We start from the raw sequence: 16,210 nt of genomic DNA, 5'->3' as shown, positions 1-16,210 counted from the left end.
CACCATGCTCAGGCTGATCACGGAGCTGTACTCTTCCCAGGGGACAGTGAGAAAGAGGTGTATTTAACAGTAATGCATCTACAGTCTCAGGGCACTCACAATAATGCTTCTGTTTGTTGTTTTCTGTGCTGCTAAAGGTGTGTGTGGGGGGGGGGGGGGGGAGGGAAGATTGCTGTGAAGGCCACATTAGTGGTGTTGTTACCTATCAGCTCTGTGTTCTTGGGGAACCAGGGCTCAAAACCCCAATTGCTCACCTGAATACCCCCCCACCACCATCTGGCAGGCTGCTTGAACCAGAAATCAAAGACATTCTCAATATGAAAAGGCAGGAGACACAACTGAAACCCTCCCCATTAAGGGTGAGACAACTCCCCATGCCTCATAAGCATCTCAGTTAGCACATGAATGGAGAACAGAAGCTTCATCTACATCGAAGATGGAACACGCACGGAATTCTGGGATTGGTATAGCAAGGAACGCACTGAACTCTGGGATTGCTGAAGCAGGGAAGCACTGCATGTTGGGAAATCCCTGCTCTTGATGTAAATGAACTAACACCTGTACACATCCAGCTCTGCAGTTATCAGACCATTCTAGGTATTGATATACAAAACACTATATCCTGGTTGCATTGTGAGCTCTTTCTGAAGGAAGGATGCCCTTCCAAGAATGATCAGCTCCTTTTGTATCCATAAACAAACCTGGGATCTACAAAAACCCCCTATCAGAAATCAAACAATGCTTCTGATGCTTGGATCCAAACTCTGCATCAGTTCCACTGTAACCTGTCTTCTCTTCCTGACTGATCGGGTTGGGGGCTCTGCCAGACTCAAAGCACTCCAGACCCTGAACTGACAAGCCTGTTCCTGGGAACCTCTGAACTGCATGGAGTGGTGAGATCAACCCCCTCCTCCTTCCCCCAACACAACTGATCTCTCTCTCTTAGTCCAGGTATAACTTTCTACTTTTGTAATCAAACCTGGGATAGCTTTCTCCAATATCCCAATTGTAATTGTGTAGTATTGTAAGTGTTTGATTGTTTTTCTCTCCTTGTATGGTATTACTATTAGTATCATAAGTTTTATATACCTAGCAATAAAATAACTGTTATAATCAAGCTGGTTGCCACTTTCTCTCTCTCTCTCTCTCCAAACTTTATGTTCTTTCTTTGTGTCCTTGGTCCCTATCTTGCTCTGTAGCAACGCTTCTCTTACCTAAGCCAAAGATCCCTGGAGTGCCCAAAAATCCTATGGGGTTTGCTCATCAAGGGGGTTATTGCTAGAACAATTGTGGTGTAAAGGGGCATATGAAGGGGACAGCCAGGAAGTGCTACTCTGCCTAGCCTATAGGGTCCAGGAGCAAATGAGGGTGCAGCTCAAGTGCTGTTTGACCCAGCCTGATTGATTCCAAGGGGCAATTAAGGGGAGTAGCCAAAAAGGTGCTGTTTGGACCCAGCCTGCTCTATTCTGGTGTGTTGCACAGGGGCATATAAGGGTAGCTGAGAGTGCTGATAACCCGGTCTGCTCAGACGCACTAAGTTGAGCTGAACTGTGTGTGTGTGCGTGTGCGTATCTGTGGGGGGTTGTGCTGGAGGAACCCAGCCCTGAAAACCTTAGGATACCTCCATTGGGAGGGGGCTTGTAGCTCCATGAACACACAAGTAACACAAGCAGTACATTAGTAGAATCACACCCCCCTCCAGGAAGGTAACCCTAATAAATGAGCATACCCCAAGGAGAAGGGCAAATCTGGTAACAGTGTGCCTCCGGCTGATAAGGAAGTGACCTCAGAGAAACAAAGAGGAGGTGTTCCAAGAACTTCTCCAATCTTCTGAGGCGGCAAAAAGAGGAAAAAAAGGCACAGAAACAATCTGTGTCCGAAAGTCAGAAAATTGACAGACAGGAAAGGAAGGAAAACCATGACCGAGTGCTAGCAGGTCATGGGTGCATGATCAAGGCCATTGAAGAGTAGATAGAGCTGCTAAAGACCATCGTGCCACTGCAAACAGTTCATGTGTGCTGGCCCCCTTCCCCCCTAGTCGCTACAGACCTGCTTTCCATGCACTCTCCAAACTCCTCCCCCCCAACATTCCTACCAAACTTCAGCCCATCTTGTTACCCCTTTCACTCCACCCCTTCAAACAGCTATGACGGTGACAGCTTGGATTTCCTCTCACTGCTTTCTCCCCTCCACCCCAGTGTTTTCATTTAATAAAGACAAGCTGTGAGAACAAACACCCTTTATTTCTGTGTTGCACATGGTACTTTCACCTGGCACTGATACACAGCTCAAGTTGGATAGCAGTCATAGGATGGCACAGCACTGTTCACAAAAACATCTTATTGGTTCTCATTCTCAAAATGGGCCCTCAATGCCTCCCTGATCTGAATGCCTCCCCCTCCCCCATTGTGCCCCTCTAATATCCCTAACATCTGGTTGTTCATGTTCAGATGCAAGGCAATCTCCCTCTGTGGTCCACCCAGGGGCAAACTCTTCACCCTTAGCTTCACATAAATTATGGAGCGCACAGCAGGTGGCGATTAACCATGAGAATATTGTCCTCATTTAGGTCTAGTCTGCCATAAAGGCATCTCCAGCGAGTCTTTAATTTGACAAATGCACATTCAACAGTCATCCAGCATCTGTTAAGCCTGTTTACTGAAGCACTCCTTGCTGCCATCCAGGTTGCCCATATAAGGCTTCATGAGCCATGGCAGTAAGGGGTAGGCTGGGTCTCCCAGGATCACTATGGGCACCTCAACATCCCCCATTGGAATCTTTTGGTTTGGAAAGACAGCTTGCAGCTGTCTGTAAAGGCCAGTGTTTCTGAAGATGCATGAGTCATGCACCTTTTCTGACCAACCCACATTGATGTCAGTGAAATGCCCATGGTGATCCACAAGTGCCTGCAGTACCATAGAGAAGTATCCCTTTCTATTGATATACTCCATGGCAAGATGGTCTGGGGACAAAATTGGGATGTGTGTGCCATCTATCGCCCCACCAGTTAGGGAATGCCATCTCTACAAAGCCATCCACTATTTCATGAACATTTCCCAGAGTTACAGCCCTTCATAGCAGAATGTGGTTAATGGCCCTGCACGCTTGCGAGAACACAAGTCCGGTGGTGGACTTCCCGACTCCACACTGATTAGCGAGCGACCAGTCGCAGTCGGGAGTTGCCAGCTTCCACATGGCGATCACCACACTTTTCTCCACCTGCAGGGCAGCTCTCATAGAATCATAGAATATTAGAGTTGGAAGGGACCTCAGGAGGTCATCTAGTCCAACCCCCTGCTCAAAGCAGGACTAACCTCAGCTATATCATCCCAGCCAGGGCTTTGTCAAGCCTCAGCTTAAAAACCTCTAAGGATGGAGATTCCACCACCTCCCTAGGTAACGCATTCCAGTGCTTCACCACCCTCCTAGTGAAAAACTTTTTCCTAATGTCCAACCTAGACCTCCTGCCCTGCAACTTGAGACCATTGCTCCTTGTTCTATCATCTGCCACCACCGAGAACAGCCTACCCGCATCCTCCCTGGAACCCCCTTTCAGGTAGTAAAAGGCCGTTATCAAATCCCCCCTCATTCTTCTCTTTTGCAGGCTAAACAAGCCCAGTTCCCTCAGCCTCTCCTCATAAGTCCTGTGCTCCAGCCCCCTAATCATTTTTGTTGCCCTCCGCTGGACTCTCTCCAACTTGTCCACATCCTTTTTGTAGTGGGGGGCCCAAAACTGGACACAATATTCTAAATGCGGCCTCACCAATGCCGAATAGAGGGGAATAATTACTTCTTGTGACCTGCTGGCAATGCCCCTCCTAATGCAGCCCAATATGCTATTAGCCTTCTTGACAACCAGGGCACACTGCTGGCTCATATCCAACTTTTTATCCACTGTTACCCCCAGGTCCTTTTCTGCAGAACTGCTGCCCAGCTCATCGGTCCTCAGTCTATAGCTGTGCATGGGATTCTTCCTTCCTAAGTGGAGGACTCTGCACTTTTCTTTGTTGAACCTCATTAGATTTCTTTTGGCCCAATCCTCCAGTTTGTTTAGGTCACTCTGTATCCTATCCCACCTTGCAGGGTATCTACCACTCCCCCCAGCTTAGTGTCATCCGCAAACTTGCTGAGGGTGCAATCTACCCCATCCTCCAGATCATTAATAAAGATGTTGAACAAAACCGGCCCCAGGACCGACCCCTGGGGCACTCCGCTTGTGACCGGTTGCCAACTAGACATGGAGCCATTGATCACTCCTCGTTGAGCCCTATGCTCTAGCCAGTTCTCTATCCATTTTATAGTCCATTCATCCAACCCATACTTCTTTAACTTGCTGATAAGAATACTGAGAGAGAGAGTATCAAAAGCTTTGCTAAAGTCAAGGTATATCACATCCACCGTCTTCCCTACATCCACAGAGCCAGTCACCTCATCATAGAAAGCAATCAGGTTGGTCAGGCATGACTTTCCCTTGGTGAATCCGTGTTGACTGTTCCTGATCACCTTCCTCTCTTCCAAGTGCCTTAAAATGGATTCCTTAAGGACCTGCTCCATGATTTTTCCAGGGATTGAGGTGAGGCTGACCAGTCTGTAGTTCCCTGGATCCTCTTTCCTCCCTTTTTTGAAGATGGGCACTATATTTGCTTTTTTCCAGTCCTCAGGGACCTCCCCTTGTTGCCACGAGCTTTCAAAGATAATAGCCAATGGCTCTGAAATCACCTCAGCCAACTCCCTCAGCACCCTCGGGTGCATTGCATCCAGCCCCATGGACTTGTGTATGTCTAAGCCTTTTAAATAGTCTTGGACCCGTTCCTTCAGCACTGCGGGATGTTCGCCTCCTTCCCATTCTGTGCCACCCAGTACAGCAGTCTGGGAGCTGATCTTGTCTGTGAAGACAGAGGCAAAAAAAGCATTGAGTACCTCAGCTTTCTCCACATCCTCCGTCACTAGGTTGCCTCCCTCATTCTCTAAGGGGCCCACACTTTCCCGAATCTTCCTCTTGTTGGCAACATGCCTGTAGAAACCCTTCTTGTTCCCCTTCACGTCCCTTGCGAGCTGCAACTCCAATTGCGCTTTGACCTTCCTGATTTCATTCCTGCACGTTCGAGCAGTGTTTTTATAATCCTCCCTAGTCATCTGACCAAGCTTCCACTTCTTGTAAGCTTCTTTTTGCATTTAAGTTCGCCAAGGACATCTTTGTTAAGCCAAGCTGGACGCCTACCATATTTGCTATTCTTTCTGCACATCGGGATGGTTTGTTCCTGTGCCCTCAATAAGGTTTCTTTAAAATACAGCCAGCTCTCTTGGGTTCCTTTCCCCCTCATATTAGCCTCCCAGGGAATCCTGCCCATCAGTTCCCTGAGGGAGTCAAAGTCCGCTTTTCTGAAGTCCATGGTCCATATCCTGCTGTTCTCCTTTCTTCCTTTTGTCAGGATCCTGAACTCGACCATCTCATGGTCACTGCTGCCTAGGTTGCCACCCTCATTCGGATATCTCCATGCCACAGGGCAGGGGCGAGCTTTTCACAGAGTTCCACGAAGGTGATTTTGCTCATCCAAAAGTTCTGTAACCACTGCTCATCGTCTCAGACCTGCATAATGATGTGATCCCACCACTTAGTGCTTGTTCCATGTGCCCAGAAGTAATGGTGAACCGTGTGTAGATGCTCCATGAATGCAAACAGTAATCCAACATTTTGTTTGCATGGCGCACAGCAGGTCAGGCGCCTCAGATTCCTGTTCCGATTGTGAGCTTGTGGTATACTGCACAACCACGGACAACATGTGACAGCAACAGTGGAGAGCAGTGCAGGATCCATCCTCTCAGATAGAGATGGCAGCTGCTCAGGAAATGGGGGCTGTTGAAAAATGCCGTGAAACGCAATCGGCAATGCAAGGAATGATGGGATGGAAATCAATGCATCATGGGATTTGAGCCCGCACCCATGATGCACTGCGATCCGCTCAGCCTTCCCACGACTTTTAATGGCACAAGGTGATGAGTTGCACATTGGGATAGCTGCCCACAGTGAGCTGCTCCCACTATCAGTGCTAGAGCACCAAGTGTGGATGTGCTTTGGTGACAGGATGAGTGCTGTGTGGACAAGTGCTGTAATTACAGCGCTTTTCGCTCATCACTGTAACTTGAGTTGACAAACCTTGCTACTGTAGACCAGGCCAAAGGCTCAGCGGCCCCTGCGGTTTTATGTTAATTATCAACTAACAATGGCTCAAGAAGTGTATCGTACGGTTCAATCATCAGTTGTAATATAAAACCAAATAAAAATAAGTTTTAAAAATGCAGGCGTTATTAGAGGTAACATCTGTATGCGGCCCAGCATGATAGGTGCAGGGACGATCTAGTAACACTCTACGAATGTCTGAAGGTGATGTTTGATTAAAGTCTACAGCAAGGAGGCAGCGAAATTGTGTAGAAGTCACACCCACAAGTAGAGTTGGGACTTACTTAAAGTGAGCATTTAGCATGATAATCAGGGAAACCTTGGAGGAGAGAGGCTGAGATGGGAGATGGACTGGCATGTCAGTCTGTTTCTGAAGCCCTTCATATGTTTGTTTATATATAGATACACACATGGCGAATGATAATTCCCTTCTGAACTGAATTATTTGTGTAGAGTGAACTGCAAGGGGACAAAGAGCAATATTGCCATCGGACGTATCAGCAGTTATACTGAAGCAAGCTTTACACAAACCACACATGCCAATATGTACCCATTTGGTGCTGTTAAATTCTATCTGCATAATAGCAACCTGGTTTGGTGGAAGTAAGTATGTATATGTGAATAAAAAACACACTAAAAAAAGTGCATTGATATTAATTTCCCTTGCTATTCAGTTACCTGAAATAACCGCCTATTCCCATCAAATAAATTGTTTATTCCAGAGGAAAAATATATTAATATGTTTTTAATGAAAAACTATGTTTTAGCCCATTCGTGTAGTCAGTAGCAAGGGACTAAATCAACTGCTAGTGATGGTTACTAAGGTTTCATCAGAATAGATTACCATTTTCTGGAAAATTTATTTATTCAAGTGTCTGTTTCTGACCAATATAATTTGCTTGTAATTTTTCCAATTCCTCCCTCCCTGCAAAGAAAACATTTTAATTTAATTAAAAAAAAAAACCAGCATAGGAAATGAATTGGCAACTGGAGAATTATCACTTTGTTGGAGTCACAGTTGTGTAAGGTGCTTTACATACTATAAAATGCAGGTCTCTGTCCTGAGGAACTTTCCATTTTTAAGGGACTGAGCCTGCTCTATTGACTTGTATGTATCATGCATTCATCGTGCTGGTATCTGGGCATTTTAAATGAGTTTTCCCATTTAATTCAACAGGAGCAGGTGCAAGCCCAAGGTTAGACAAGGGACAGCAAGGGATGACAGACAAAATGTGGGGAAGGAGGGGAGGATACCAATCTCGGTACAAGATGAGATGTCTTTTTTACATACAGGTCTTGTTGCCTCATTATGAAATGCACCATCAGCAATAGCACCCTCTTCAGCAGTCTTAAGAAAGGGTCTAGAAATTGACATGGGCAGGGAGACTAAACTACCTCTTTGCCTCTAGAAATGATCTCAGCACCCTGGGATTGTGAGTCTTCACAAGCCTGAGTACCTCAATCAAATGCTCCTAACTCTGCTCTTCTGCTAGTAAAATAGTCTTTGCAATCACCTCTCTCTCTCTTTCAATCTCTCTCTACCAGTGCAAGGCATGTAGAATATTGTGGACATAGTGATCCAGAGGAGGGCATATCCTTGCTTTTTATGTAACATTTTTGTTTCCCTCTTCCATTCAATTCAGTCTTTAATTGAACACTGGACACATTGAACCTTCCCTGAGCTGTTTTACAGCACCATGACTCCTAAACCTTTCTTCAGAGTATCTCATAAATTCAGCCTGCATCTGAAAAATGTCAGATTACTTTGGTTAATGTGCATTGCTTCTTCTCACTCTTTGCCCCAAGGCTCAGGATTTCTCTCTCTATTCAGCCTAGCAGAGATCATGCTCTTCTCTCTAGACTTGTTGCTGTACCTCATCTGTGTACCACTTCCCCATCGCCTGACTTCTCCTACCGTAAACGCTGTTTCTCCTTGTAGCTCTGGCTTGTCCAACTATAGCATCCACTTGCGGAACGCATGGTTATTTTTGTTGTTCTGGGGAAATGTCTCAGCCCCACTTTAATTTCCTCTCCACTTTAATAGAGGTTTCAGACCAGATCCTAGCTACTGAAAACCAAGCACTATTTTATAATTGCTAGAAAAAATCTATGTATTTAAAGGAAGTAGCTTTTCCCTTCCTTCTTGAGCTCGTTCTGCCATGGGAGATCAGGGCATCAGCTTTGTCCAGGAGCTTCTCTAGAATAGCTTGAAGTCATGAAGGGCCTGATTCAAAACCCTGCGAAGTCTATGAGCATCTTTCCACTGACTTAAATGGTCTTTTGGATTAGACTTAATTGCACAAATCCTCCTGTTCAGCAGGTTCTTCCAGCTCCTCAATGGTGTTTTGCCTTTCTACCCCAGCTGAGGATCTGGCCCCTAGACTTGATGTGCTCTAGGGTCACAGCATCAGGTTACAAGCATGAAAGCCCCCATCTTACACCCCTTATGTGAAGAAGATACAGCTGTCCTACTTGGTCAGAGTAATGCCTCTTATATAATAAATTGGGTTGCTCCTGTCCTGGTTGAAATGTTGCTAACATCAAACGCGTTAGTCATTCCCTCATCCACTTGACTCAGTGGGTAACTGCTTGTCTATTACTTTGTTATAGGACTATTTAAAATGTTCAATTATAGATCTAAATAGCTACAAACAGGGTAGGTTATGGACACTAAGGATAGAGTATTTGTTTTTATCCATCCTGATCAACTACCATTCTGTGGCTTCCACCTATTTAAGTCTCTGGGAGGTCACGTCAATATGATTTCACTCTTTCTGTTAGGCTTTGAGCCCATGCACAAGTCAATGTGAGTGTTTTTGAGTGCACTCAATGAATATGCTTTGGATTGCACCATTGCACTCCACATGCACTCACAAAAACAAACTATAAACCACAGATAAATGAAAACACTAGCATTGCTTTGACTGGTTGTCTCTTTTATTTCTGAGCATCAATGCTCAGCACTGAGAGATTTCTTCCTGGTACACTTTTTTCATGATTGTATTGGTATATTTAAAGGTGACATTTTTGCAGGACACAATTGAAGTAGGCAGCTTGACCCAAGCTCTCCCATGCCAATCACACACCAACTCATTTATTCACAAGTTCCAGAGAAAAAAGAGAAAAGGTATAGTTATTCATCTCACTCATAGGAAACTTTCAGATACTATAATGCTAGTATAAGAACTTACATCGATGTTTCCTCCTCCCACTCTCTTGTCACTCTTCCATGCCACACCCATTTGCAAAATGTAACGTTGGTGAAAAATTTAATTCGAAATATATTTTAGACCAAAAATGACTTTCTCCACAACAAACTTATATGGAAAATGTTCATTTTCAACCAAATTTTCCAGCTTTTGTTGAAAAAACAAATTTTGTGGGGGTTTTGAAAAACAAGGTTTTCGCAATCAAAAACTGAAAAATGTACAAAAACTAACAAAAGTTTTTTAAAATTTAAATGAAAACCAGAAAAACTTTTTGCAGCATTTAAAAAAAAAAAAAAAAAAAAAAAAACCCAACAAAAATAACCCATTTGCCAAGGAGCTTTAGTAAAATGCCCCCTCTGAGTTAGAGTGAAAAGTTGCTACCTTCTCTTCATTGAAATTCCTTCTTAAGATATAACCCTACTGTGATACCTACACAAAGTTAGCCAGCTAGTGTTGGCTCGGTTGAGGGGCCATTTGGAGATTGTTGATTATATAATTAACTTGACTATGCGTTCCCCTCCCTCCTCCAATGTTAGTCATGTGGTTTAGACTGTGAATTCTTTGTGTATATATAAAATGGTTGTGTCTGGTCTATATGCTAAGCCATAACCGAGCTCTGGGGGACTAGTTGCTAGCTGCTAGCTGTAAGTAATGGTTCAATTTATTACTGTAGACTGGGCTTATGTTAGTTTTCTGTCTATCCTACTCACCAACATTGTGAATTACATACCTAAGTCTCCAACAAGCAAGTAAAAGGATCATTATATACATTTTCATATGCTTCAAAGGATGTGAACTTTTTAGAAGGCCTTTGCTTTGTGACATGCTTTGTGCATGGGATGGGTTCCTTTGTAACACTGTTGACAAATCCACTTGTTTCATTACTTAAAAATCACAGACAGCGAGTGTTGTGGCAGAGTGATGCTTATATACGCTGTAGAGGTCTAGTGCATGTTACCACCTGTAGACCTCTGCAAGAGGTGGAGGAAAATGACAAATATTTTCTCCCCCACACCCCGAATCCAGCATACACTTGTATAAGCAATTTTAATTTTTTGGTTAGTACTTTTTCAGGGTTTCTTTATAAAATAGATTAATTCTTAGTTCTTCAGTAGTTCAAGTTGTCTCATGCATAAACAACCTGAGTTTTTGATGCATTTTCATGTAGGAAAAATACCAGCATAAAAATGTTACAGGTAATAAAGAATCAGGAATTCATATTAAGAACACTAATAACCTTTAGTGACAGACACTCTACTCTTAGAAGAGACCATTGTGTAATGAGGGTTTCAAACACAAAACCAGAAATCTTGCAGGGCAGTATAGTGCAGTAAATGACAACAGTTCCAAGTGTATTTATTGAGAAGTAGTAAAGATGTACATATTTTTACAAGCTTTTAATATTAATTTACATTTTCTTAAATTATGTATGCCCCAATAAACTATAACTTGCTAATACAAGACAGAGACACTTGGCTTCAATTACATTTCCAAAATGCTGCTATTGCTGGGAGTCATAAAGCAATTTTGGCTCATGTCACTTAAATGTTGTTCTTTAGAGAGACTAAATACCATATTCATTTAAAGCATGTACTTGGTATAAGGTAGAGATGGCTCCTGAACTAAAATCCTGGAGCTGGATCCAAGTTCACCCTTAGAAAATGCAGTCTTCCTGTAAAGGGCCAAATTCTCACACTCTGAAATTTGGGATTGGGATTTCAGCCTCTGCCCATGTTCAGAAGTGTTTTGGATCCAGGATTTTTGTGTGGGCATATCTCCTATATCAGTGCTTAGACTGGAACATGCGCTGGATAATAATAAAATCCAATTCTGGGAGTCAGCCATCACCTATATCCTTGTGCGCAATCAACAAATGTTTCTAAGAAGGAGCTTTGCTTCTAGATTTCACTTTACTTTTTATATTGAAGTGTACTAACTTACCCCATATATCATATTTGATTATTGCTTACTCTGTAAATGAAATTGCACTGTATTTATACCTTGCAAATGCAGTATTAAAAGTGCCTAATGTTCAAGTACTGTACTCCCTTTAGATTGCTACAGTAACTGCAAAAGGCACAACAATCTATATTTTAATTGCACACAGTATTTGCAAACATAACATTTGTTCAAGTTGGGGGTTGGGGAGGGGTTGAAAGGAGGCAGTTACTATTGCATTATATACATTGAATTAAAATGCACTCAAAGTCCAAATGACCAAATCTCAACTAAGGCCCAACCATACCCATTTGGAAATGTCCAATTTGACTAAAATATCTGCCTTGGCTATTGCTGCCTGTAGTTATCATACAAGCAGCCTTATCGAAGTAGGTGTACGCTATGAGACTGTATTTAAAGATACTACAGGACTTCAGTGGGCTAGATGCTGTACAAAAACGTACCAGAATTTTATATCACTCTGAGCCAGACCCTCCCACAGAGTCCCATGCATAACTCCCAGGAAGTCGAAGTTTTCAAAAAAAAAAAAAAAAAAAAAAAATAGATGGCAGGCTCCAGCTATTGCTTATATTTTTATATCGGCTTTTGAACAGAAGATGGCAATGTTAAAATAATCATTTTAAAGATTAATGTCCTTCAGTATATTTAAAATATCTTCACTTTAAAAAAAACTTATTTCCACTGCAATAAAAAATGAAAACCTTAAAAATGTTAACCTTTTTACATAAAATTTTAATTTTAGGCCAGATCTGATCAGCTAGTATACTGTAAGCATAAACTGCATGTAAATAATTTTTAGCCATAGGATTCTTTCAAGAGGGGAATAAGAAATCCTCACATATACATTTCTCATGTAAATAGGAGGTATAAAAAATCACTGTATGTGGCAAAACCAGTGTGAGGGCTGCACACTATTCATTTAAAACAAGTGACAGTAGCATACCAGCTTGTCGTTTGAATGACTTGGGTACAAACTTCCAATGAAGGCAAAGAAAATTCCTTAAACTTAGTTATTTAGGTGTTTTGCCATTGACTTTAATGGGTCTAGGATTTCACCCAAGACCTAACTTTGAGATAGTCAACGTAGTTTAAATGAGCAAAGAAGTAATTTCCCTAAGCCCCTGGTGGAATAGAAATAGATTGGGTTCACAGCAAAGAATGGGAGGAGTGCATCTTCGTATTGAGTACCGTCCTTGCCTCGGTGCCCTGGCATTTGCATTTCACATCCTATCATGACAATCTCTCTACCTAGTCTCAGAGCAAGTGGGCGCACATGTGCCTCCACCTATATAGTATCAAGGAAAAGCAATTTCCATCCTCCACAATAAACTAAAGTCATTAACTCTTTCAGTTGCTTCATGACACTGAAATTAGATATGGGGTCCTAGGGCTACAGTGTGGCATGTGATCCTCACCAGGGTAAGTATATGAGGGAAACACTGAAGAGATTTAATTTGTTTTTGTATAAGTGGCAGATGCTCTCTATGCAGGTGTTTCTGTAGCTTGTAATTCATGAATATGGCTCTTAGTTTTCTCATGTGAGAATGAAGAAAGGATGTTCAAGATGTTAAGCAATTGCTTTAGCTTTCAAGGTAACGGTCCCCAATATCATTTCAGCCTCCCAACAGCCTCTTAACTTGCCTCATACAATCAGTGGAACTATTCAGAAACCAAATAAAAACCACAAACTTTCCTTTATTTATTTTTTTCTTACTGCAACAAATACTTAAATGCTTTTGATGCAGCCCTGCTCTTTGATTACTTGAATTTGAAATTTGGTCATGTCAAAAATTTTCACAACTTTTTTTTATCTACATAGTTTTTAACCAAAATTACATTGTAACACACAAACACGTTCTTGTCTTTAAGGCACAACACATCATTATGCACATTCTGCTTGCCAAACTTATAAAAGAGACAATACTATATAACCCTTTCCCACCCCCACTCCCTCCAAAAAAGAAAAATTGCATCCACTTCCAAAAATCAGCTGCTAATAAAGTCACAGTAAATTATTTTCATCAATAATTTACACAAATTACGGGTCTAGACAGGATTGTCATACAGTCTGAGTGCATTCCAATTCAGATTTTCTGGGCTAGGTAGGCTAAAGTCTGGTTCAAACCTCAGTGCTGAGAGTATATCCCATATTGAGGAATGTTGTTGACCACCACCTTGTCGGTCAGAAAACGCATGTTGGTGCTTTGTTCACTCCTGTTAGGGCTCGTTCGGTGTGTACCAGCAACCTCCATAGTTTTTATTCGTTAAAAATGTTGCATATATAAGACCATAGAGCTTCCTTATGTAGCGCTAACATTTTAACTCCATTCAGCAATCTGAATTCTTCATTTTGGAATTTTCATTCCAAGTATTTCTTCCCTTCTTAAGACAATTCAATATGTGTTAAGCCAGAGGCATCGAATCACACGTAAAAATTCAGTGTACTTGAAATATAAAAAAGGATCTCCAACTATAGAACACAGTTACAAATACTCTAGTTCCAGTGCTTGATGTAGAGCCAAAAGGTCTGAATGACTTGATATCCTCCAGAAAGGCATGTTGTGCTGCATTTGTTAGGGAGGAAAAAGTGAGGAAAAATGAACACGTCTTCTACATCAGAAGGCACACTGCAAATAAGTCCAGTTAAACTCACAACACTATACTTGTAACATTATGTTTGCAGCCTGATATTTGTTAGTATTTTACTAACAAACAACAGACCAAAATAGATCTGAGCTTAATTCTTAGAACTAGGAGGAAATAAGATAGCTTGTTTCACTATTCACACTGGAAATAGCCCAAAACTCACTGAATGCAATGTCCCTCATTTGACAAGGGGCGCTCATTCTTTTGCTACTGTGGAATTTATTAGAAAAAGGATAATAGGAAATCACTATTTATACTCATTTATTGCCCTTAAACTGGTTCAATTCCTATTTAAAGGGTTATAGGACAGTCATCTAGGAAAGCCTCACATACAACATTGTGCAACAGAGACAAGTGTGTGTATATATTTTTTGGCCCAGCTGGGGGAAAACTCTTCTGGAGAGAATCTTTCAAAACACTGGTTTAAATAAAGATGAGTCATGCTGCAAGCAGCATCAGTATCTGCTGGTAGATGCAGTATAGTGAATAACAGAGCTACCCATGCCAGATCATTCTTTGAAGGCCACTGCTGGACCCTCCTTTAGCTGATTAGCTCCCTGGAACTACTTGTGCTCAGTTCAGATCTATTTGAAAGCTGCTGTGTTCAGCTATTCCTCTGAATACCGTGTCTATTCATGCAAGTACAGCTACAGTTAGAGAGAAGCATGCCAACTGGAAACTGCCAAAACCAACCACCTGTGTTCAGCAGAGACTATAAGAGACCCGTCACCAGTCTGCACCTCTATAAGCAACCATTTGGAATGAGCATTTTGATTTTGTTCCCATTTATTGTTAAAGTGTAAAAACAACACACAGTACCCATCAAAATAATAGAAAGATCCAAGTTTTGCTATCCTTAGTGCTAACTTCTGGCCATGACTCAGAAGGCATAGAGCACAACATTCAGAGTACAGCTTTTCCACATTGCTGGGAGTTACACTGGAATGTGTTGACTTCCAACTTGTTCTGTTTCCAAATATTGACAATTTAATTGCTTATACTTCACAGTTACAAATTTTTACTTTGAGTAAACAGCAGAATTTTTTTTACTTTGAAAAAACTATTTCTATCTGCACATTTGTGATGTTCTCCTTTTGCAGATGTTTCTTGAAACAAACTATGTTTTAAAATTAACCGGGTTTCCTTTAATTTTTTTTCTTCTTCATAATAATAATGGCACAATATTTTTGCTGGTTTTCTGCATTTTCTCCAATAGCTCTCACTCGAATTTCCCCTCTCACTTTATTACTTCTGCTATATCTTCTTGTTAGGTTTCATTTGCTTTTTTCCCCCTCCATCCACATTCATGTAATTTTTGGGGGGTACATTTCTTTCCCAGATTGTTATTAAGAAAATGCTAGAATCCAAACAGTTTATTTTAATGTAAGTGTAGGTCTTATCATGCTCTCAGTGCTTTGCATCTGTATATTTAATTTTTTTGCCAATCTGCCATTATGCAACACTAGCAGAAATGAAACAGACAGGCTCGCATTAGTATCTATGTATCACACCAACATTTCATGAGACAGGTTACCTTTTTTGCTGCCTGTTCTTCTTCTACACCATCCCCAATTACAACATATACTACTTTTCTGCCAAACCTTTGCATTATTCGTTCAAAGCAACTTTCTTTTCCTGGAAGATAAACGAGATAAGAGTTCAGAGTGAAGTTACCTGGTTAGCTGCATGTTCCTCATCTCGGCCATCTCCAATCACAACATAAGTTATGTTAGTGCCAAATCTGGACACTATACGCTCAAAACAGCTTTCTTTGCCTGAAAAACAATGCACTACTTATTCAAGCCATCATGTGAGTTATCTTGAAGTTCTACAAAAGGTTAAGTGAATCCTATCAAAAAAGTACGTATTTTTCCAGCGCTCCCAGCTTTCGGCTTCTTTCATAGATACAATGGACAAAAAGGCAGTTAAATTCCTTTGGTCAGATTAGGCAGATTTATCTGATATTAGATCTCATTCCTAATCTTAGGTAGAGGTTCTAGTTTATTACTGGTTCTGGTATTACTACCATTGTAAAAACAAACGAAAAATTGAAATTGTGTTTCAATTCCCCCCCTCCCCAAGGACAGTAGCAGTTTCATTTAAAATGCATTTACTGCTAGAGGAAGAGCTGTCATGATGGGCTCTCAACTGTAGAAAGAATAAAAGGATGCAGCAGGTTGCTGAGGCGATGTCCCTGGTACATGTGCCCATTTGC

At 41.7% G+C, this 16,210-nt stretch overlaps 1 protein-coding gene across 7 annotated transcripts in view; it reads right to left on the bottom strand.

The window, feature by feature from the left end:
* Window positions 1-13,028: 13,028 nt before the first annotated feature.
* EYA4 (EYA transcriptional coactivator and phosphatase 4) overlaps window positions 13,029-16,210 on the bottom strand; it is a 184,523-nt gene continuing 181,341 nt past the window's right edge. For all 7 annotated transcript variants that reach the window (XM_067542251.1, XM_067542250.1, XM_067542252.1 and 4 more), the window contains 2 exons: window positions 15,530-15,630; window positions 13,029-13,913 (listed from right to left, as the gene is read on the bottom strand). In XM_067542251.1, the coding sequence (XP_067398352.1) occupies window positions 13,833-13,913; window positions 15,530-15,630 (182 nt within the window). In that variant the 3' untranslated portion in view covers window positions 13,029-13,832. The remainder of the gene's footprint in view (window positions 13,914-15,529; window positions 15,631-16,210) is intronic.

The sequence above is a fragment of the Emydura macquarii genome, unplaced genomic scaffold, assembly GCF_026122565.2.
Source record: "Emydura macquarii macquarii isolate MOO-44397 ecotype Brisbane River unplaced genomic scaffold, CSIRO-AGI_Emac_v2 contig_705, whole genome shotgun sequence".
NCBI classification, from domain to species: domain Eukaryota; kingdom Metazoa; phylum Chordata; order Testudines; family Chelidae; genus Emydura; species Emydura macquarii.
Note: the sequence above shows the minus strand (reverse complement) of the source record. Positions and strands in the feature narration are given on the sequence as shown.